At 41.4% G+C, this 24,830-nt stretch overlaps 1 protein-coding gene across 1 annotated transcript; it reads right to left on the bottom strand.

Annotated features, from left to right (window-relative positions):
- Positions 1-587: 587 nt before the first annotated feature.
- On the bottom strand, positions 588-24,607 carry sema3ab (sema domain, immunoglobulin domain (Ig), short basic domain, secreted, (semaphorin) 3Ab). Its single transcript, XM_023403966.2, has 17 exons — positions 23,802-24,607; positions 16,354-16,514; positions 15,858-15,920; positions 13,217-13,336; positions 12,179-12,269; positions 11,264-11,383; positions 10,029-10,171; positions 8,685-8,799; positions 8,496-8,565; positions 8,240-8,384; positions 7,901-8,120; positions 7,686-7,777; positions 7,528-7,569; positions 6,768-6,925; positions 5,005-5,072; positions 3,640-3,785; positions 588-3,369 (listed from the first exon to the last, which is right to left on the bottom strand). The coding sequence occupies exons 1-17, from the start codon at positions 23,923-23,925 to the stop codon at positions 2,827-2,829; spliced, it is 2,421 nt and encodes an 806-aa protein (XP_023259734.1). The 5' UTR covers positions 23,926-24,607; the 3' UTR covers positions 588-2,826.
- Between the last annotated feature and the right edge of the window lie 223 nt (positions 24,608-24,830).

Here is a 24,830-nt window from a genome sequence, read left to right as displayed (position 1 = left end):
CCTTGAGAACTGATTTTTGATCAATGTTGGTTTTCTGTTTTCTACTTGAGTTGCAAACACTGAAAACCAATGTTATACTGTATCTTTAACCGCCATCTCCTGTTGGTATGCAAATAGAACAGCTGGGCTTCGGCTGAAAACTGTAGGGGACCTCATACATTATTCACATCACATCTCACATCAAGGTCCTAATAACAACTTACAGTAATTCCTCTGCTGCCCGAGGCACAGCATAGTACACAGCTCCACTTTTCACTACACATTATAAAATAACAGCCAATCGAGCTGACTGACATTCTTGCTTATCCACTTTGATTTTTAGTATATGTTATGTTAATTACTTCAGCTTATTAATAAAGCCCAGTTTTTCTATGTCAGTATACAGTAGTTGTCTGGACATAATAGACAAGTAGAGCATTAAATGAACCTCAATATTAAGGCTTAGTTATAGAAGTTTTCCTCATTAATATGGAAATGTACGAAGAATTTAACATCTAATCTGATCATCTCTGCTAAAGGAAACTTACCACATACCATGATAGCAGCAGGACATTGTACATTAAAAATAGATTTAATGAAACCAGCACTTTATGAAGAGAGACATTTATTAGATCAGTAGAATACATCATCATCATCATCATCATCATCATCATCATCATCATCACCATGCCAAAAAGCAGCAGCAGCAGCAGCAGCAGCAGCAGCAGCAGCACTTCATTTCCTCACCTCCACCGTACGTCCAAGACAGATGCAGTGAGGTGCCCTATATTTTCTCTCAATAATGATGATTTTATCATATGCCCTTCTCCACTGAAAGTCCCACAACTCTGGTCTTCAACTTGTTTTGTTAGCCTAAAATCTCTTCCTGGCTCCAGCTGTTTCTCATCTTCCTCTGTCATGGATTCCAAGAGCAGATGAAGCTTGCAAACACTCACTAGACAAAGTTCATCTGACATTCTGATGTGTTGCAATGCTCCACTGTCATTGTTCGTTGTTGTTAACTAGTCTGTAGACATTGCAGTCCACAGTCGGATCCGGTTTAGGTCTTGTTTATATCTTTTGTGAATACCTACCTCAGGAATTATCAGTTTTACAGTTTAGAGTCCTAACAGAAATAGTATGTACATCTTTGAAATAGTTAATATTGTGTACTGCATTAGCAAACAACAGAATAACGGTGACAACATCAGACTAGTATATCATTGCTATAGCAAAACAGGAACACTACAATAGTATTCACATGCACTAGTACACAGTGTCATACTTGTCAAACATAGACCATAGTATTTATATTTACATAATGTTCACAGCTACATTCCAGGTTTGTGTTTGTGTGTGTGTGCATTGTATAATAGTGGATTGTTATATCCATGTTACATGCAGTGAAATGAAGTTGTCACACTGCGTAGCCTGTGAAGAATATGGATATGAGGCAATAAATGTGGAAGAAAAATACAGTATGGAGACTGGCTTATTGCTCAGTGCATTTGATATGTAATGCATGTAATATTGACCAATATTGACAAATAACTTCCAGTCTTACTACAGTATTCGTGATAATACAGTTATTTTAAGAGATTGGTCCTGTAAATCAAATAAATCAATTCAAATGATAAAATGCAAGAAAAAAAGCCTGCACACTGAAAAATATTTTCACAATGTACATTATTGTATATCAATAAATACACGTGTAGTGGAAACAAAGTGTATACAAAGCATAATCAAATCAACGTGGAAGAACTCAGTATGACATTTTGTGCACTGAGATGATGCAGCTGGCAGACATCCCTATAAAGTGACATTCACCAACTGTCAACTTAACAACTGTTGACACTGGAAGGAATTTGATGATTCGAAAAAAAAGAAAGAAAGATAAACACAACAGAATAATAAAACTGTTTTTGTATGGGAAGCTTATCTAGGGTGTAGACACGCAGACTAGTAGAAAATCTCCCTGTTTTACAGCTGCTTTCAAAAGACTTTTTCTTAAATAAATTTCTGTCTGGGGAAACAACATAAAGCAACACGACAACTGCAAGCCATTCCCTTTCGTTTGAGGAGACGTCATAGAACACAGTATTTACACAGTTTAGCTACATAATTGAATTTGCCGACAAATGGAGAATGTTGCTCCCAGTTTCTTGCAGTGCTCGGGCATTTCTCTCTCTCATGTTGACTGATTTAACAAGCTATAATACCAAAACATGACTAAATATCCCATCTTGTGCTTTCAGTGAGCTTCACTGCTTGCAATTCCACTGCACATCCATTTACCCTCCACGCTGTTTTTTTTTTTGTTTTTTTTATACAATCCCACCTCCTCATCTTTTATATTTGTGTAGTAGAAAAGTAATTATCAGGAATTTCAAGGTATCTATTTAGTTTCACATTGACAAAGACACCTAACTAGCATGCCATGAGACAATGCCATTGATACAGCCATCTCAACATGGAGTCAGTCATAGCTATAGTGGATATATGTATCCAGTTCTTGTGCTGGTTGACATTGTCCCTCTGCTGTGCTCAGGTCACAGAGGCCAGCTGAGATAATATGCTCCAGTGGTCTGGCGTAATACAACATCCTGTTTCCTGCAGTCCTCTGTACCGGCGTACTGTAAACATGGCTGCCCACGCACAGAACACAACAGCTAGCAGATCAGGGAAGTATTACCTTTTTTTTTTTCCAGTTTGACTTTTCTATCCAGTCTTTGCGGAAGAAGTCTGTATCTCAGTATGAAGAAGTAAAACTGGGTAAGTTAATCAGGGTTACAGAATGAGAACTGGGTGTGGTTTCAGGTTTGGGTGTTTAAAGTTAAGGTTTATAGGTCAGACACTGCGGGGGGCCCTCTCCAGTTCATGGGTCCTGCGGTTGCGCCCCTTCTGCCTCTCTTGCAGGTGTTTCCACTTGGCTGCCAGCCCTTGAGCATGCATGTGGGTGTGAGGGATCACCACAACCTTCTGCTGCTGCTGCTGCTGCTGCTGCTGCTGGTGCTGTACCTGCTGCACCAGGTGGGCTTTCTGCCTCCTGTGCTTCCGCTCCCTTTTCCAAACCTGCTCGCAGAACTCGTCCATGGTGTTCAGAGTCGGGTGATTCACCAAAGACAGGAAGTCTCTGTACCAAAGCTTCTGATTTGGAGTTTCTCGAGGCGAAGAAAGGTCCTGGGCAGGGGCGCTGGCTGCGGCTTCTTCGTCTCGATGTAGCAGATCCTCCAGACGCTCAGTGTCAATGACCTCTAAAGTCACCTTCAGAAGTGTCTGCATGAAGCCGTGCTCCACCGCCTGACACAGATAGATGCCTGAATCCTTCTTGTTAAGTGTGCGAATCAGCAGGCCCTGGTCTGTGCGGATGAAACGATCCTCTGATATGATCTATAAAGTCAGAAAATGAGATTCAGCATTTTATTATAAGCTATTATGATATAATGATTACTATGCCTCATGGCTGTTTTAATTACACAGAATTTATTTCACTTGAGTCAACTATGGAATTAAATACTAATCAAATATAACACTATATTATTATCTAAAACAATCCATCAGTCAGCCAGCCATCTATCATTATTTATCTGCTCTGCCGCTAGATTGTATCTGAGTATATTTCAACAAATTGGATTAAGTGTATGCTGAGCTTGTACCAACCTCTTGTTTGCGGTCATCGGTGGAGCGCTGATACTGCCAGTACGTCAGTGCTCTCTGAGACTTGGGGCTGCACTCAAGGAAAGTGCTGCTGTTCTCCACTCCGTACACAGTTTTATCCAGGAGAGTCGTCTGCCCACTTAGTTCATCTGGATAAAAAAATTAGAAAATGTAGTCACACAAGTTTGTTAAAGCAAATGTTTTCTATTATTTCTTGCTGATAATACTGGTTGTGGTTATGGCTGAATATTCTGCGATTTCTTTTACAGGCAAAGCAAAAAAAAAAAACAGCTCTCTACAGCCAGCTTTTGAGAGTGTTTGTGATTTTCTGTATAAAACTCTCTGCTTCTCTGTTTTTCTCAAGCTGAAAAGTACAAAACTCTGTTCTGTAAGTACTCTCAGAGCGAACAATGACTGCATTTTTTTATTATTTTGTCACATTATCCTGTCTCTTTTCTTATCACACTCAATCATGTGCTGAATATGCAGATCCCACCACAGACGCAGTCACTGGAGGAGACTGGCTCCAAATAAAATCTGGGTTTTATTCAGTCAAGTATGTGCAGTGTGTGTTTTTCAGTCAGGGACTTTTTGCACAGTAAGGTTGTGTTCCTCTGACAGATCTCCTGTTGTATCCTGTGGTAAATTCAACAATTCAGATTCCATTGAATTCATTGTTATCCAATCATCATTTTCAAAATCTTTGATCATTTTCTTTACAGAGCACCAAGTCTGGGATTCTTCGCCAAAGTGAACAATCAAAAGTGTTGCTGCCAACCAAGTGGGGAGCAACATGTATCGGTATTTTTTTGTGTGTGTGTCTGAACACTTCCACCTCAACTTCTAATAGATTTTGATGACAGTTTTTTTTCTTTTGTCACGCTTTCTTTCTTTCTTTTCTTTATGAAAGAAATGTATAATTAAGAAAAGCGAGTCCTGTTTTTGGACTGAGCCCATAAACGGGGCAGTAGAGTGGAGGGCTTGGCGACACAGAGGAGGGTTGGAGGAATCCTGACCATTTTAATTATAAGTTTCACATAGACCAACTCTAATCTTCACCACCAGAAACACATAAAAAACACAGACACAACACCGCACACACTCAGCTGGATTCGCTCCTCCTTTGATTGCCTCGGGAAAGGCCAGCAGCTGATTTGAGACCATTTCTATGTTCAAAGTACGACTAAATCCTCAAAACAAAAGCTTCTTTAGTTGTGCAGTTGGGAAGCTGATGTGCTGGATTTTTTTATCTGCTTTAATACATCATTTAGAAATATATAAAATATATATGTTATTGGACAGAGTAATAACTACATAGTAATAATGTAATCATTGAACATCTTTACAAGTATATTATTTTGTATGTACCGTGGTGTTGCAGATCCGAGCATTGTGTGAGTGGGTCTCCATTCCTGATATCTTGTCTCCGAGTTCTCCTGCAGAAACACAAATATACACACCTTGATGAGTCAACACAGACACCGACTTCTTTGTTTGTGTGTGTGTGTGTGTGTGTGTCTGTGTGTCTGTGTGTGTGTGTGTGTCTGTGTGTGTGTGTGTGTGTGCGTGTGTGCGTGTATGTGTGAGAATATGTTTGTACTGAGAGGTTGTATCTGTGTGTTCGTAGGTTTTTATTTGAATGTGACTGAGATGTGCAGCGTTAGTGGAGGCCAACACAAATAGATAAACTAAAGTAAAAGCTTTAATTATAGGGTGTGTACAACAGAGGTATTCGAACCTAATAAATCACTCCAGCCTGTCATCTCCCTGACTTGCAGATGCAAAGGAGATGGAGTTTCACGAACAGTGTCAAACAGAACTTTTCTTTTACTGTAAACAATAATTGCAGAAACCATGGAGACACCAAAGCAAACTGGAAACTTCACACTCTCTGCTTCCCATTGTTCTAACCCAGCACTGGTGTGCTGGTAATTGGAAGTATAAGAGTTTGCTCTGGCTGCCTTATTTTTGAATGTCAGGCTCTGGAGTCCAACTAACAGCGCAAGAAAAGGATACTGTGCAGCTAACATTCAAATCAATAAGCCCCATGGAGCTATGAGTGGGAGGCTGCACACACAAGTACACACACATGAACACATACAGATCAGTCCACTAATACAACCACACAACCACCGAACCTCTAACACCTACCTCACCCCTGGTTCACCCAGACAGCCTCCAGACATTGCTGACATGGGTTCTCATTTACAGTAAACACATGAGGCAGGTTATATTTCTAGCTTTCTGGTAGAAATACGACCCCATACCTTTAGGGTTTTTTGGCAAATATACAAAGCCTGCACTATAAGTGTGCCCTCGCTCCAGCCCTAAATCGCAGTCTGACTGCATATGCCCTCAATCTGAACATGAAAACCCTTCTATATAATCTGGGTTTACCTCAGTGAAGAATAGTCTATATATTAAACAAAACTAATTCTTAAACAAACAGCACTCAAACATCTGTTGTGCATTTGGCATCTTTAATCTAAAGCAGGTTACTCTTGGAAGTGTGCTTTTCCATTAATGTATGTCAACTGAAATGTGGGCTTTTTTCATATGTAGCACACGTCCTGACTGTGGTACTTCCAACTCACTTCGACAGTGTGGGCACGCATCAAATTCAGAGAATATATCTGATCATATGTATTAAAAGAGCTTTTTGTAAATTTTTATATTGCTACATAGCCAACTTCAGCATTAACAGCTGTTTACTTGCCAGATTTGCAGAGAGCTTCAGCCATCATTGCATTTACAAGACAAGAGGTTGTAATACGCCCTCTGAGTGGCGGCACTTCTACAGGGCAGATTGGACTTTCCACTGCAGGAAACAGCTCTTAGTAGTGAGTAAAGGAATGCAGGCTAATGCTGACTTCACAACATTTCTTCTAGACTGGTAAGTAAACAGCTGTAAATGCTAACATTGGCTATGTAGCAATAGCAAAAAACTTACAAACAGCTCCTTTAATTATCTGTTGTTGGATGTAAAATATTGCATTGTAGGAAAACTTCAACACTTGCATAGTGTTTTGAAGTGCTGATTATTTGCTGTGTACAAGGTCTTAAGCAGCTTGTAAAACACAATGACAGGATGGCAACATAACAAGCGTGAGTGTGGATTATACATTCAGTACCTTTTGGCCATGGGAAAGTATCTGGAGCATTCAGTGCCATCCCATGCACAGTAAGGGTCCCTCGCAAGGCAGCACTCAGCACAGGCCTTCCCATAAACCTCACACCGGTGCAAAGGCATCTGGGACACACCGATGTCTGAGCCCAGGTACAGTTGTTGCTGTGCAGGTAGAAGAGAAAAAGACTCTGTTTTAAATGTTAGATATTTTATGTCTTATAGGAGCTACTATTTAGGTTTCTAAGTGTTGCTGTGGTCTACCCGGCTTGTGTTTTTCAGTGAAACAAAAATAGAAGTCAGGAATGTGGACAGACCATCTTACTACAGGTGCTCAGCACCTCCTACCTGTCAATTAGCTGACTCGTTTTGTTTCTCCCTGTCATTCAAGTTGATGACCTAATTGTTAGGCTGAAAGGCCTAAGTGAGATCTTTGTGTGAAAACATGTTCATCTCTAAGTGTTTTAAAATGTGCAGACAATCGTGTCTTTGTTCCGTCTTTCAGCCCTGCAGCAAGGTGTGTCATCTATGAGGAAAAGCTTTCACTCTAAGAGACAGGTTTTTTCACACACACGAAGATACAGTGGTCACTTTTAATTATTTTTTTTATTTAACGTTTCTCCCCACTGCAATCCAGTGAGCTTATCTACTGCTTTCACCAAACTCATTTACTGAGGTAACATTCTTTTTCAGAAATGCGCCGCTACCAACCATGTTGCTTTAGTGGATTAATATGACTGCGTCTTGCAATAAGAACTAGTCAATACCTGTTTTGTTGAAAGTTCCATGGCTTTAATGGCTGTTGGCTCCTGTAAGAAATAAAACCAACAGAAGAAAAAAAAAAAAAGATCAGACAACACTTATTGAACATCTAGTCATACCTGGTGCCTAAAGTAATATACTAGGTGATGAGAGAATAACTTACTCTAAACACTGTCATTTCTTCCAACAGGACTTCCTCCAGGTCATGCCACGAGCCTCTGGGGATGGATACCACCTTCAGAATCGTCCCCATGTCTAGCACACAATGGAAGCACACATCCTGAGTTGATATCTACTCTACAGTATATGCTCATCTATCAATTGCTGTTACGATGGTTCAGTTTGCAGTATGTATGCAATGTATGCAAATTTGTATACCTGTGCCTATGAACATAACATCATACTGGCCATCTTCTGCTTCTACTTTATCCACCACTATCTGGGTGAACTGGTAGTCCACATCTGTTTTGACTATGATTGGTCGATTGTTAATGGGGTAGACAGGATTAAACATGGCTGGATGGCTTCTGGCAAAGGTCACAACTTCATCAGGAAGGTCCTTAGTTGTATCAAATCCTCCAAATGTCTTGCTTGGACACTGTGGAGAAAGATAATTGTTTTAACCGTTACGCTGTAGGACATAAAGGAGAAATAGCTTTTGGATCCCTCCAAGTGCATCCCACACGACCAGTCCAATTAAAAGCATACAGTACTCACTGTGCCCGGCCGTGGGTAGGGAACACGTCCTTGGAAGGGCACCCACTGATAGTTGGGTCCATCTCTGTGAGCATAAGGACCCAGAAACACTCTCCTGATGTCTGTCATGCTGTACATACACACAGCTGAACCTTTGAAGATGTTGCTAATGGGCAGAAAGAGTGAGGCAGATAAGGAAAAGCTTGGTCCCCGTTGAAAATACAGGCCATGCAATCAGGGATTATGGTCAAAACTATTCCAATGTCAGTCACAGTACCTGGAAGTGGTGAAGACCGCGTAGATCATGGGGCTCTTGGGATCCTTTGTGCTCATGAGAAAAACATCCTCTAAAACCCAAAGAGAAGACACTATACATTACAGACATATTCCCCACTGAAAAGATAATATTCTAACTTCAGGAGATAACATGCGAAACATGTTTTAAGGTACTGGAGCAATCACTCACGTAGCTCATCAAAGTGGGTGTCTATTCCATTACTGCCAGGCACAGAACAAATAAGTCGAGCTTTCAAGAAGGTGGTCCACTTATTAACCAGACTCCTGTGACCTCCCAAGTCGTTCTGTTTGACAGATCACAGACAGAAGTTCAGCAGGGAAGTTCAATTACTCATAAATTACAGGAATACTGTCCATGACGCTTTCCATTATTTATTATTTATTTTCCACAGGTTTCTAGCAATTATCATTCATCATCAATAAGTGTGTGTGCGTGTGTGTGTGTGTGTGTGTGTGTGTGTGTGTGTGTGTGGTAATTTCATACACTACTACTGAGGTGGGAGTATATGGCTCATTAGCTTCTGGTTGAGTGAGGTGAGACACTCTCTTGCCGGTTGAATGTAGCCCATGGGAAAATTGTGAACTATCTTTCATGGAGTTTCTTTGAAACTTACACATCTGACACATTAATAACTCACTGTTTAAAATATACTCTATGACATTAGATGAAGAGTGGATTCTTTTTTTTCTTTTTTGATGTTGTGCCAAAAGAAGACTCTAAAGTACAGTATGTTCCACTACACACCCTAAAAATATGCATCTGTGTGTCTCACAGTGTAGTGTTTGTTTTCCAGAACATTGCACACAAACACAGAAGCACAAAGTGCTGGCTCATAAAAATGTATCCCACTTGGTGTTGATTTATGACAGCAAATTAGAATGTGTCCAAATAGGCATAGGCCCAAATTAATACCACATCTTGCATAATGGATGGCTTGTCTTGTGATGAGGAGAGCAGATTCCTGACATTCTGGGTAATCAGGCTATTATGAAAGATGCACGAAACGCAACTACACGGAAGGCTGAGGCTCACTCACTGATCTGCAGTCAGATTGGTGAATTCCTGCTCAATGAATGAGAATGGGATTTGGAACGTGAACGCTGTTTCAAGGCCAGTGATTTTACAACCATTCCCTGGAGCTGGAGGGTGTCGCAAACCCAATCAGTGCCAAAGCCTGGCATTAGGATAAGAGTGATGCCACTGGCGGCGGCTTTTCCTCTCAGGTTCTGGTGACATTTAACGTTTCTCTCAGGTTTCCGTCTTCAGGGGCGATTGCGCTAAGCACAACAAAGCCCACTCTTCTCCGGGCTAAAAATAATCACAGATAACAGCGCCTGAAAGCTGCCATGATGAAAGCCACTCAGACACCCGTCAAGTGTTTTTCCAGATACAGAAGCTATTTCACATAATGTCGGCATGAGCGTGTTTGTGTGTCATTGTCTCTCATCTTTTGTGTATGTTCCTTTGTGAGAGCAAGCTCGTGTGACTGTGTGTTAATGTGCGTATGCGTACTTTGCAGAGCTGTCCGATGCGAGCATGTGTGGCCTTCCCAGCATGCTCTCCATCCATGGCATTCTCTCTGAAGAACAGGTAGATTTTATCATCTTCTGGGTTGTCACTCTCTGGAATCAGATGAATGCTCACAAACCTGGGATCTGCAACACACACACAGACACATACAGAGATAGATGAATTCAAGATTGCAAGTAATTAAGTAAAGAGTTTTTATTAATTTAGTACTTAAAAAAAAGTGATAAAGGGATAAAATTGCTTCAGAATAAAAGTATTCAATACAAAAATATCAAACAGGGAGCTTGGTAAACGCAATAGCAACCAAGACAGAAAATGCTCAGTTTAATTTTAAACCAAGCACTGGAAACATCCAAAAGACAGATTTTAATTTACTATATAGTCACATCAATTCAAGAATGTTTTTATTGAATTCTAAACTCCACTGGCGGCCAATACAAAGAATAGTACGCTCTTTGCACTTTGTCTTTGTCAGAAGATGGGCCGAAATATTTTCAGCCATCTGCACATGAGCTACAGCTCCTTGGCTGAAGCAACAGTGTAATGAATTACAATAAAATAGCTCAGAAGACATAAAGTTGTGGATTCATTTCTCGGCCCTTTGAAAAGATAAAGTTTTTTTTTTGTTATTAAGCAAAAAGAGAAAGGGTAAAATGTGACATAACAGCATGATAATAGATGATTTAAGTCCCAGAAACTGCTGCATGGTTATTTGTTCACACTGTGGCTAATGATACATACTTTTGTTTTATCCTCACTTAAATTGGGGCACCATGTCTTGTAGAGTCAATATGTTCCTTTAGGTTAGTTAGCTTCATTCTCAAGTTTCACACTGACATTTCAATTGTGTTTGACAGACAAGTACAGCCGAGTGTCATCTGTGTAAAAGTGGAAAGCTATATTGCAACTACTGATTAAAGGCCTAATGGTAGAATATAGATAGGAAATAAAATAAGAGTAAGAACAAGGTCCTCCAAAGGTCACATATGGCAAGATTTTTTTTCTGTTTGATAAGCAGTTTTTCATTTTAATAAATAGGACATAAGCCAACCATGAGCAGACGCAGGTAGGCCAACCCACTCTCTTAGCCTGTTCATAAGGATCTCAATTAGGATCCATGATCAAGTGTGTGGAAAGCTGAGCTCACATCCAGCAAAACCAAACTATTCATAAATATGATCAAAGAGATGGTCAGTGATTCTTCTCTTCTCTCTCACCATTTAGCCACCGGGAGTCATGTTGCTCAGTCCTGATTGGGTGATGCTTGCCAAGAGTGCGAAAAATGGCAAAGTCCCGCCCCATGAAGTCGGCTGATGTTCCAGCATACAATTCTCTGTCTGAGACCACAGGGAATAAATTGTGTTAGCATAGTAACACTGGATGAGAAAACAGTCTGTAGTGATTTTTCCTTGGTGATGCAGGTGTAAAAGTCTGAGGAATCGTTCAGGGGCTTAGCAGTACAGGTAGACTTGGAGTCCTCAGGGAACACAGACAGTGATGGACATGATGAACATCAGGAGTGTGAAATTGACATTAGCACAGTGGGAAGGGCTGAGAGGGGGAGGCGAGGGAAGAATGAATGGCTGGAGGGACAGATGAGGAGGGACAGGACAGAGGTGTGAGACAGGGGGAGTACATAATAATGCTGGTGAGAGGGGACAGAGAAAGGGGAGAGGAGATGAGGAGTGATGGGCTGGAAAATGGCCATCTGCTGGCTTTAACGGTGTGATATAACACAATATGACTAGCGATGATTGGGGGTAGAGAGGAAAAACATGCTCACACACAGTCCTGCTTTATCTGGCAAAAAATTGAGAATTCAGTGTGAAGAAAACTCAGTAAAGTATCATCTGCCATGCACACCCAGCACTTAAAAGAGGTATATCCAGATTGAAATAGAGTTTACAGTGCTGTCAATGAAGGGTTCCCAGGGTTTAAATACAAACTACAGAGCAGATCCACTTGTAATGAATGACAGGAATGCCCTGTTCTGTTATTCACATTTACTTTACACCCTATATCTGCTGAAATGAAAGAGCAAGGCAGAGGGTGTTTTCAGGACTCCCAGGTTTTTATATGATGTCGCTCTAACACACAGAGGTGCAGCGCTGTGCATCTGCTCTTAAACTCACCAATTAGCATGGAGGCAGTAAGCAACTTGGGATCATAGGGACTCTTCCCCCGGCCGTTTTCTATGTGAGGCTCCAGTCTGAACACACTGTCCTGAATGTGGAGAGACAGAAAGGCCCATGAGTTGTAGTGTACTATCAAATACAGAGGTTCACGTTATTTTCTGAGGAGGATAAAATTGCTGAGGGAAAAAAAGGTGCTTCAGTATAATTGGAATTCTCTCTGGGACACCCATTTTGCTGTCAACACTTCAAGACATTCAGGTGGAGAGAAGATGAACATTGTTCATCATTCAAATTTTGCTCTAAACCATGATGCTGCAAAATGTCATCCTGAATCACAGAAAAAAGTGCAGCCATCGACAAATGATGAATGGCTCTTTTAACAAGCAGGTAAAGAAAAGACAAATTGTTATTTTAATCAGCGGATACAGAAAAAAACATATTTCAAAGCATGAGGAGAAATTTGCGAGACCAGTGCAGATGTTTAAAATCATGTTTCCCCCCAGCACACACTGCAAAAGAGAGGGATTGAGAATGAAAACAATAAATCTCATCACTCACTTATGACTTGGTGACCTCGACCCTCATAGGAAACCCATCAGATGAATTACATTTCAAGCTTCTGATCTATATACAGTAAATGGCTTTTCTCCTGGCGATATTTCCTGCCTCTAATTGTCTGTAAATAGCTGTCCAATGAATAGGAAACACACATTTATAAGTCTGACTCAGTGACATTTGGAGGAGAAGAGAGCAATTTCCTTCTCTCATACTCAAATGAACACACACATACACATACAGCAGTTACGTATTAGAGTGATGAATTGGAAATCCTGCAGACTATGAAACCCTGTGTTTAATTTTCCACCTCATTTTGCTAAATGAAACCATTTTTACGTACTTAGCAAATCATTTATTAGGAAGAGAGCTCACACCCGACTAGACATGGTCCCTCACAACTTTAAATGCTTAAACTTTGCTATGATATGCCTGCACAGCAAATGGATGCAGTCCTGGAAATGTAGCGTGTGCCTGTACCTCTGGTTTCTTGCCCACCTCCAGGTAGGAACACACAGGGTGGAAGGCTCCTGTCCCACACACATAGAGATGGGTCTGGTTGAACGGCTGCAACACCTTAATGAAATTCGAGCACTCCCTCTGATGAAGCAGAGACAGAGAGCATGTGAATCAGGATGAGTAATTGACAATCAATGCAAAACCATTTTAAAGCCATAATTTTTTTTTTTTTTTTTTTTTTACAGTCTTCTCTGACGATGGCTATTAGTGCCATGGTTATCCACAAGCTTGTTGCCATAGCACCCAGGACATCTGAGTCATTAAAAACATGGTGAAACAGCTGGATAAATAAACAGGTCAGACTTCACTAAGCACACAAGTCACAGAGGAAAATCTATTACTTAAATAAAGAGATCTGCAATGATAACAGCAAGTAAAGCCCATGGTAATCTGCTGTAATTCCTCTGAAAATGACCAACAAACTCTCACAGAGGGCTGAGTAATAAATCTGGAAATAATATTATGACCAGACTGATCATTATCATCCATGACTCTGTATATTTTTCACCTCCTCTACATACAGTACTCCACAATCTATTTCAACCATGACACATATACATGTTTCCTAACTCAGTGACATTTGTCCCTGCTGGCTTCATGAGCTGTGTAATTCCCCATAAATTTATTGTAAAAATAACATTGCATATGCAGATCTTCAACAATTCCCGTGTGTGTGTGTATGTGTGTGTGTGTGTATGTGAAGCACAACAGGCATGTGTCTCTGTGCCATATGGCATTTATCCTCGTAAATGGCAGCACGTCCCTGAGCAAACCTGGCCTCGAATAAAACTAAAGATGTCATCACATACTCATGAAAGGAAAGAAAAAAAATGCAGTAAAAAAAAAAAAGAATAGCACCACAAATTATGCATGACTAAGTTCATCTGGCTTTACTAGGTCATCAGCAGACAGCAGCCTCTGTTTGTGTAAGCTCCTGTTGTCATTTAAGCAGCTGTCTTTCCTGGGATTTACAACTTGTGAGTAATAAATGTTGAAAGCAACATCACAGCACTGTAAATATCTACTTATTATATTTGCACTGTGGTAACACCTCTGAATATTTAGCAGATTCAAAAATACAGAACCTAAATAGCTGTTCTTTTTTTCCCTCATGTTTCTTTTTATTGCTTGTTAGGAAATGCAGGAAGTAGCAGCAGCTTTCCTCTTTCTTGTGGGAGCACAGTCACACCTCTCGCACTCATCTATCCATCCCTTTCCTTTCTGCTTCATCTCCACAATTGACTGCTTACAGTACATCAGGGGGGCATCGGCGGACTCACCCTCCATCTCTCTCCACCTCCCTTTAATTCTCACTTTTCTCTGACTCTATAACAGAAAGACCACCCCTCGGGGCACCTTATTCATCCACGCCACAGTGTTTACAGAAAACACACAAAGGGCTTCATGGCACTTCAAATCAGCCACACAGAAGGGTAGAAGGGCAGGAGAGCTTGCCCTGTTCTGGCCAATGTGAACTGACGCATAAACAGCATCGCCACGATTTTACATTCCAGCCTTTTGCCCGAGGCCATATCGAAGATAGAATTCATAACACAGCTTGCAGAGAGGAGAGACAACCTCTCAGCGTGTTTACACAGAGTTTCACCACACCACACAAGCTGCTCTAAAACTGCACTTGGCCAGACTCAGGGAGATGTGATGCTTGGCTTGTCATGCAAGGGTTGAGTAAGGTAAGGGGGCTGAGAAATCCCTGGATCTCAACGTCACCGCATAGGACGATTTGGATCCAGCTTTAACGTCAGCTCATCAAATGTAATAAAACATTCTTATCCTAAACAAACAAACAGAGTGCAGGTGCTTAAGCGTTTATGAATTGTTCTCAATTACAATACTGGAGAGCTCCAGATAAGATCAATGCCCTTCAATGTGCTGTTCAAGTAAAGGTTTAACTTCATCAGTTAAACTAAAGACTAATGTCCTTACAGGCAGGCAAGCCACAAAAATGTTCTCTGACTGTGACTCTAGGAACACACACACACACACACACACACACACACACACACACTCTTTAAACTTGTGGGGCATATAGGGAGAACATGGAAAAATGTAAGTTTAATAACATGGGAACACTAATGCCTGTGATCCCTGAATATATGACAGTGGTTATTATTCATGCCATACTGTTATACCAGTGGATCTGGTGGAAAGTACAATGATTTCCAAGGCTTTGCTCTATTAAATGTAGTGCCCAGAGGCTTGATAAGTGATTAAGGTCACATGATGGTCTCAATCTTTGCTCTGAGATTATAATCAGACCTATGGTTCGCAACGTGATGTGTTGTCCATATGACAGATTGGACATGTCAACACACTGGTATAAAACAAGCTGAAAGATTAAAACAAATCTTATATTGTCTGTGATTAAAATATATATATACATATATAAATATATATATTTGTATATATCCAGTGTAATCCCAGAGTGCAACTGCAAGTGCAAAATGTGAGATTTACTTTGAGACCTGCAGAGTTGCACGTTGTTCATAATACGAGAGAACAAAGACGTTTTCAAAAACATCTGTGGGAGTGGAGGGGCAAAATGCGAACACCCACTTGCAAGATGGTTGGTTTTAGCTCTTACCGAGAGATCTTTCCCTGCCCACTTGCATTCATCTCTCCTGGTGGGAGAAGCTGGCCAAGGGATCTGCAAACACAAACACAATTCCTGTACATGTTAGACAAGAATCACCTGATCCTCGAATCAGTTTAACAGAGTGAGTCGATACAGCTACAGCTTGTGTGCATGCATGTGTAGATATGAGGGTTGAATGGGTCACAATGCGATTTGTTATCCACTTTGTTTCAGTTTATTCCATTATTCATCCAGGTGTGCAGTGAGCAGCTAACAGGCCTGGCACAGCGTGTGATCGTGTGTGACAGCACTGGTCTGAAATATTCATGAGGCACTTTTCTGTAGAAACAGAAAAGGGAGTCCAGAGATACCTGAGCCCCTGAATGGCATTCTGGATGCAGATGCATCCTCAGGGCAAGTATTAAGTCAGCCAGAAACGCAAACAGACTTCATGAATGGTTTAAACCACCAGACAGACTGACTGGAAATCAAAAATTGCTTTTACCTGTGCGTAGTCTTTGCTGATATTGAGGAGGTTAAAGGAGAAGATGTGGTCCTTGGCTCCCACTACAAGTCTTCCTTTCTCCTCGTCCAACAGGAAGGTGTGGTAAGCCGAACTGCTGGCCAGGCCTTCAAACGTCACAAGGTTGTTAGACTCCAGCATGTCTGTAGAGAAAAATGGAAAGAAAAGTGGTGATCAGCATAATATGATAATCGCTTCATGAAAATCACAGTAACTGTGGGTACAATGAAAGCTCAAGAAAATCCATCAGGTTGATATTTATTTCATTTGTTTTATTCAATTTCCAGGTGCTGTTTGAAAGATATAGCTTCACCTTCAACATTTCCAGCCACCTACAATTCCTGCGACCACAGGTTCACCTCGACATTCACTGGTCTGCCTGCTCTGTTATAATGTACCACAAACAATTAAGGTTTCACTATCAATCACTATTCAATGTCTTGAGGGGATGGTGGATAAATCAAAGAACGTACACAGGGTTGTCATGCCCCAATACACTGATGTTCTTTTTTTAAGCCCATACCTCCTTCCTCACCCTGCTCCATTTTTTATGTGGTTTTATTTTTGCATAAATGTTGTTCCTTCCCTTTACAAATTGTCCTCACGACTGGACATTGTACAGCTTGGCCAAGCAAGGCAACTGACAGATTCTCTTCACTATCTGCCAAATTGCCAAATTGGACTGGGCAGGTAATGCCAGCACTGGCAGCCAGTGATCAAACTGTCTGCAAGGGGAAGTGACCTTGACCAGAGCAGCCAAGCAGAACTTGGTACACTCACAGTGGAAAACTGGGAGGACTACATAATATCACATTACTCTGCTAATATTTCATAATCCAAACTGCAGGATAACTTTAAACCACATCAGCTATTAGGGTGCGTTACTATGGGCTACAGCTCACGTTTTGCAGTGTAATGCAACGCTCTGCCAAGTCTGGCAAAGAAGCGACATTTGCTTTCACAGCAGAAAGCTGAACTTGTCACTAACAGATATTGAAGATCTCATTACCGTAACGACCTCTAAAGGTGGCATTATGACTATGGCATTATAACACCTTTTGTGTAACGTGCAGACATACACACACACACACACACACACACATTCATGTCCTTCTCACATTTTGTTCTCACCCGCAAAGTCTAACCACACTATGACCCCCTCCCATTGACCACCCACACAAAAGGGTGGAGAGTTATGGACCAGAGGGGAACTGGTTACTTTGGTGCTCTCTTTCTCTCTCTCTCTCTCTCTCACTCACTCTTTCTCGGGGAGTAAATAACAAAAACGCTCATGAATGTTTTAGCAGGGAAAATGCCCCCTCTCTGAAGTGTGTCAGAACCCAAGAGAGTGAGAAGACAACCTAAAGCAAAGCTGGTACAAAAGAAAAGGAAATTGGAGAAGAGTTAGCACCACGCTGACTGCTTTCATACACTTTCATTTTCATAAGAATTTCACAGTTTAAACATGGGTCATGAGAGATGAGATAAATGAAAAAAAAAAGTTGGTTAGTCAAAAAGGAAAACGTTAAAAGTTGAAGAAATACAGCTGTGAGAGGGAATGGAAAAAAAAGGAGGTCTTGGGTCTGGTTACAAACTACCTCCTCTTCATTTTTCACTTACATAAACACATGTACACACATGTGTTTGCCTCACTCAAATGTACACACACACACACACACATGCACACTACTGTACACACAATGAGTTGACACCCTGTCTTTATTGTTATTGTCTTGGTGATTTAGTTGGTTTCCTGTGCCTCAGCGCTGATGGGGAGAGATTTAGACAGTCTCCTATATATAAACTCACGCCGCTGTGTGACCCAGCCCTCAGGCTCCCTGACCCCACTCCAAAGTCTTCTGAAAACTTGACATCTAAACCTGACTTAATAAGTCCACAAGGATTTGAAAGTACTCTTGAAGTCGTAAAGAACAGATCTAGTCTGTAGCCACTCAAGATGCTTAATGGGACTGCTTCCAAACCAAAAAGCTGGTTCATGGTTAATGGTTTTATCCATGAATACCATACACAATTTAAATTAGGATTCATGATTCATAAAAAGCTATTGGATAAATTAATTTGGAATAAGAGTAATTTTATTTAATTTGGGGATTATCGGGCTCCTCGTAACACAACCACTGTCTTAAGAATGGAAAGAAGCTCAAGGTCATTAAAGAAGAAAAAGTTGCTGTAAAAGTTTTACTCAGCCCGGTCCAAAGCTGCGTCCCAGATTTATGTTCCTCTGTAGCCATGGTGATCAATCATTAGTAGATCCAGTGTAAGCCCTTCACTGACAGCACAGTATCACCCGCCTGCTACCTCCGACCCTTTTTCACCTGCACTAAGGCTGTGTTTGTGTGTGGGAGAGAAAGTCAGAGGGAGGGAGAGAGAGAGAGAGAGAGAGAGAGAGAGAGAGAGAGACCTTCCTCCACATGTAATATTTTTACTTTTGCTGCATAACAAGAAAATATCTTTGGTTCTACAGATTGTTAGGGTTAACGTTATCTGACATCCAGCATTGAAACACAATGCGCAAAAGCAAATAGGAAATATCCCTTCTGGTCCTTAAAATAAACAACCAACAACACGAACAATGTGACTGTGTAATTTGAATCATGTGTTTATCTAAAGGAAATAAGTCATGAGGCAGAATTTTGAATATTGAATATTTGTTTGATTAACAGCAAAGTGTCAAGGAGCTGTAGGGAAACTACAGAGACGTGACTGCACCTCACTTCTTCTCAAAACACAGTCCTGTGTGACAGAATGGAGAACAGCATCACCACATCCACCCACCATACACATACACACATCCCTGGTTTATGAAAATTTTCTATGGGAGTGGTGTCCATGGCAACAGACCATTCAACAGAGACGACTACTAAGTTATTAAAAGCTAATCACCCAGAGACAGAGACTCTATGGGTATTGTGTGTGAATCTGTGTGTGTGTGTGTGTGTGTGTGTGTGTGTGTGTGTGTGTGTGTGTGTGTGTGTGTGTGTGTGTGCATTTATGTAGCATGTTGTGATGTGTGTTATTGGAAAGAGGATGTTTCAAAGCCACGCCAGAGTGGTGGTGGCCTATGTCTGAACTGGTAACTCTGGTTAACTATAACAGATCTGTGTGTCTGTGCATGCATGAAGTATTCATCTGCAACTTCAAACCAGGAAGCCCCCAAAAAACCTGTAAATTGGTTTTCATACACTGCAAGCTGCATCACAAAGTTTAACAATAATAATAATGTTTTCATTTTGTCCGGATTCGGAGTCCAGAGACAGAGAGACAGACAGACAGACAGACAGACAGACAGGTGGATGGGCAAATGTGTGGCCTGTAACAGGTGTCAGCTGCTACCCTGCCATATTTTACTAATTTTCTCTCTACCCTACAATTGACAAAGTGAGCCTGTCAAGACTCCTGCAAATGTTACTTTTTACCAGCTGCTTTTTTGTTTGTTTTTGTTGCCTACTTTCTCTTTCACTGTGTCTCTTCACATCCTTTGCACACTCCCCTTGTTGTTTTGATAAAAACCATCTAACTACCTATCTTCCTTTGAGCTTGAGCACCTCTTGTCCTGTTCTCACTGTTTTACTCCCTCTCGCATGCTCTGTTACAATGAATTTGTGAGCGACAGACAGAGACAGCAGCACAGCGAGAGGCAGAAATGGGAGAGAAAGAGACGGAGACAGAGAGAGACAGAGAGAGAGAGAGCGAGAGAGAAGGGGGCAGATGGAATGGATGCAAAGAATCAACAGTCCCTTGTGAGACTGATAAAAATAAACTCTTTTACCCTACATTCACTCCGTCTTTCTCTTTCTCAACTGGAGGGCACAGAGAGTGTTATCTAAGTGCTTCCTAAGAAAAAGCAGAAACACATCTTGACAATAACCCATATGTTCCCATGCACTGTACATGGGAACACTGATGCTTGGCCCTGGTTCAGTAGCTTGACTGAGATTCACCGTTCACATGGCTGAGTGTATGATTGCACACTGACAAAACACAGTGTATCACTGCGCCACTCATACTGTATACAGTCACTGAAACAAAATACCACAAAGCTAGCAAGTAATTTGTTCAGTGTCGGATAGAAACTCTCTTAGGAATCTTACAGCCTGGTTTGAGGTGATCGTGGTGGTAAATGAAAGGGTATTCACGGAAGTTATTTTATTAATTTTTCAGCCAATAGGGTATCAGCAATTCTTAGTTACATTAAAACTGTGGTTTGAAGTTAATAGTTTTCAGTGAAATTGACTTAATTGCATTAACAGCAGTTTGATAACTGCATTTGCATACATTATAATGCATAATGTGACACCGATATTGGAAAATTGATCTTATTTATATTGTGATATTGATTTCAGCCTTGTACATGACGCTATGTCTGTTTGTCAGCCAATACCCATGAGCAGCGAAGATTACAGTAGACGTACCAAACAAGGTGAATTTACTTCCTTAAAGTATCTGACTTTGCTGCTGGTACGGATGATGACTAATTCAATTGACTATAAAGATTCCTCTGAGAGGAACACTACCGAACAAAATCCTGAACAAGCCTCCAGTTGGAGGGGAGCAGACTATTTGGAACCTGAGAAAGCTTCCGAACATCCAGAACTCTCAGCGTATAGGATACCTTCCCCTGGCCATTCAGGGCCATTCTGAGTTTATATTGTACACACCCCTAGAAACCCAACTCCGCTCCGAAGATTCTTAACGTGCTTATGGATTAAAGAGTCTTTAAGAGAACTTCTCCGTTCTCCAACTCTGATTGAAAGTCATTTCACACCATGATGAAAACAAGATTAACACAAAAACAAAAACAGCTGTATGTGTGACAACTACGAGAAGAATTTTGCGAACAGAAAAAAAAGACTTTTCACTGGAGTTTCATTTTTAAATTCTTGGCCCTTTTTCTTTTTTCAGTATTGAAGAGTGAGAATTTAGTTGCACTGGTGTGAATGTATTTGCCTACATGCGTGTGTGTGTGTGTGTGTGTATGCGCTTGTGCAAGCCCCTGGCTCTACTCAGGAAAGGGGTGGACAGGTCAGAGAGAAGGAGTACTTTTGGCAGTACACCCATGTCCTATAAAACTAAAGTACCCTCTCTTTCCTTCACTGGACAGTAAACAACATGTGATGTACTTCTTCTGGCCCATAAACCTGCAAACCATATGGATCTCTGTTTACTCCCCAGAGGATCCATTTACCCCTAGGGTGTGAATCGATCACGTATCAACTTATGTCGAAGCAGAACATATGTGAAACGACTCCATTCATTGTGCTGCAGTGCACTGTAAATCCATGGCCTCCGACTACCTCATCATCACCCAGTCACTTGGTTGTTGATACAGTTGGACCTTAGCTCATGTTTAGGTAGCCATGGGGTACCATTGTTATCCTTCCCCCTACTCCACTGCCCTCCTGCCCCTCGACCCTCACTTTCAAAGATCTGTTGGAATCTCCTGGGGTTTAGCAGGGAGATTGGGGATGTGCGTGTGTGTGTGGTGGTGGTTGATCAGGGAAGTTGGTATGTGTGCCTCACAGAGCCTAGCTGTGTTCATTGAGGAGCTCATACTGTGGAGGAGCAGGCTGCTGCTCGGATTCATGCTTTCGAGATAAACCCTTCCCTGCTGAGTTCATATGAGTCAAGCCTTCAGTAGAGTTAAAAACATCTGCAAGTGTGCAGTCGCCTGCACCCACACAAGACACACTAATTTGGACCCACACACACACAGGTTTCCCCAGTATTCCGAGTGACCTGTAGGGGTCAGAGTTCCCTCATCCCGCAGTCCCGTGTGTCACTGATCAGACGTTACTTCCCCAGGACTGCACAGCTTCGCAGACTATTGAGATAGTGTTCTGTAATTCACTACAGTGGCTCATCTGATTTCCTCCTCTACATGAGCAAATATGAGTCAGCTTCACCTTTCACAGGGGTAATAAATAATTTATATGATGATGTAAATGATTCATAATGCAATAATCCCATGTCACTTGCCTAATGGGACCTACAGTGGATAACGTTGGATGAAATTCCACAGTAATATATGAATAATATTTCCACCACATTGCAGGCATGAAAATTATACCTGCTCACTATCCTCTGGCTAGAACTCCTGTGCCAGGGACGGTGCCAAATATTGTATACCACCAGCCAAAATGCGAATGAGGTCTAATGGAAATATTGAATGTGGAGATGGCAGCCAAATAACCAGGCTGGCCAGGCTGCTACCTGAAGGCCTGGCTTGTAATAGAGATATCACTGAATGGGCGTGTTTCACCAAACTGACAGCATGTGGTTTTAAATGACTGATATGCTCACAGGTATCATTAGCTATCTACAGATGGCCATGTATTTATGTGTGTGCGCGTGTGTGTGTGTGAGTATGCGCATGCTTGTGTGTATAATTATGGATCTCCCAGTGCTGAGCGAGAAACATTTCTCTTTGGGAAAGCCATCTGCTGAAACAGACCTGCACCATTCATCCTGAGTATAATTACCATGCAGGAAAAAAGAACGGAGCGGAAAAATGACATCCAGGAAAAAAGAAAGGGAGAGAGGGATAAATGACACTAAACTGCCTGGGAGTCTATGTCTGGCACCACTTTTCATTGCAAAAGTGACAACAGCACTTGATCAAAACAGTGGCAGAAAGACAGGCAGAGAGAGTACATCAGTGACAGATTTCTGTAATAAACTGCTTAGTTATACCATAGAGATACATTTGACAGGAACACTTCTGATTTGGCAAGTGGAGTTACTTTCCTAAATCCCACTAAACTGCTCTCTTCTTGGCTGAAAGTAAATATAAGAATTCCTCTCATTAATTCCTACTTATTACTCCCAGTCAACCATTTTACCAAACCAGTACAGTACTATTTTTAACACTGCCACAAGCTTTCCATGAGAATAACACTTTTATTTTATTTTTTTTGCTTTTATCATCATAAATTAAGTGTAATGGATAGTGATGGACATAGATACTATATTTGGAAGTGTTATCTGCATGAACGTGAAATGAGAATTTGCTTTAGAGGTCTGCAGATGACAGTTTTAATGTTCAAAAGTGAACCTCAACTACCTGACTGAAATCATCTACAACAGATATGCATTACTCTGTCACACAACCAGAGCATTCACCTGATAAAGAATAATGCTTGTACAGAATTCATTCAAACCTGTTTGAACTCGGTTTACTTTGTTGGTATTTTTACAAGTAAACAGAAAAAAAGAATCTCTCTGCCTCATAAGGATGTCTAGGATCTCGCAGTTACTACAACTTCAATCATTTCATCAGCAAAACATACTATGTGGATTGGGAATTTAAATCTTCATAGTCGTGAGAGGTGAAGTTCTAGGACGTACCTCAGAGAAAATAGTTAAGCGTAGTGATTTGTCAAACAAATACAAAACAAATGCAAGGAACTCACCTTTATAGGAGAGTTTTAGCCGGGGGACGTTGTTCTTGGTCTTGGTCTCTTGGGCTCCGCTGCCGTCTATCCCGAGCAGAGCCATCCCAAACAGCAGCACAATGCTGCCCCAGAGAAAGCCCATGGTCTTGGGGCAAGAGAGGCCAGACAGGTCCTTTAAATACACAACTCCAGCGCAGTCCGTCTCAGATCTCGTATAGAAGAAAAATGCTGGGAACAGATATGTTCCTGTTGTCCAGTGATTATGAATAAACACTGGTGGGTCAGTCCAGACTGGCTTTCACCAGGTCTCACCCCCTGCCAAATCGAAAAAACCCTTTCCTGTTCCAGAGGTCAAAAGCCAAAATTAGAGTCCAACTCCAGGGGTGACAGAACCTGCAAAGCAGAGTTGGGGGTTATGGGTCAATGTCAATGCAAGTGAACCTCCCACACCAGTCCACAAGTCCAAGGTAAACTTAAACCAAACTAAGCACAAATATGAGATCTTCATCATACTAAATGCAAAGAAGAGTGAGAGGGTCTAGTTACATCTGCCATAGTTTTCTGTCCTGGACTCTAACCAGCATGAAGCTCTGTCTGAACAGCAATCCACGTTATCGCCGAGTCTCTACCTTTAGCTAAAGAAAGAAAAACAGGTCCAGTTTGTTTCAGCTGTTAATCCAGTCTGCCTGATAAACACAATCTGCACTGACTCTCCCTCTCTCTCACCCTTTTTCCCCTGTTTTTCTATCTGCCTCTCTCTCTACTTAACATTGGTCTGGACTAGTACGCAGCTCTGCCCTGTCCCCACAGCACAAGGCACACAGTGCAACTGAGAACAGCTGAGGCAGACAGCATAGTCAGTGAGAGAGAGAGAGAGAGAGTGAGAGTGAGAGAGACAGAGAGAGAGAGCGTGAGAGAGAGGGGAAGAGAGAGAGAAGGACTGAGAAAAGAAGAGAGTGCAGTGTAGGCGGGAGAGAGGGTGAGAGAGAGAGCATAGAAAGCATGAGAGAAAAGAAAACTGTGAAAGCAAAAGTAGTAGGAGAGGAA

This window comes from Seriola lalandi, unplaced genomic scaffold (genome assembly GCF_002814215.2).
Source record: "Seriola lalandi dorsalis isolate HSWRI2012SDOR001 ecotype SW California unplaced genomic scaffold, Sedor1 jcf7180002054188, whole genome shotgun sequence".
NCBI lineage: Eukaryota > Metazoa > Chordata > Actinopteri > Carangiformes > Carangidae > Seriola > Seriola lalandi.
This window is presented reverse-complemented; position numbering and strand designations above follow the sequence as displayed.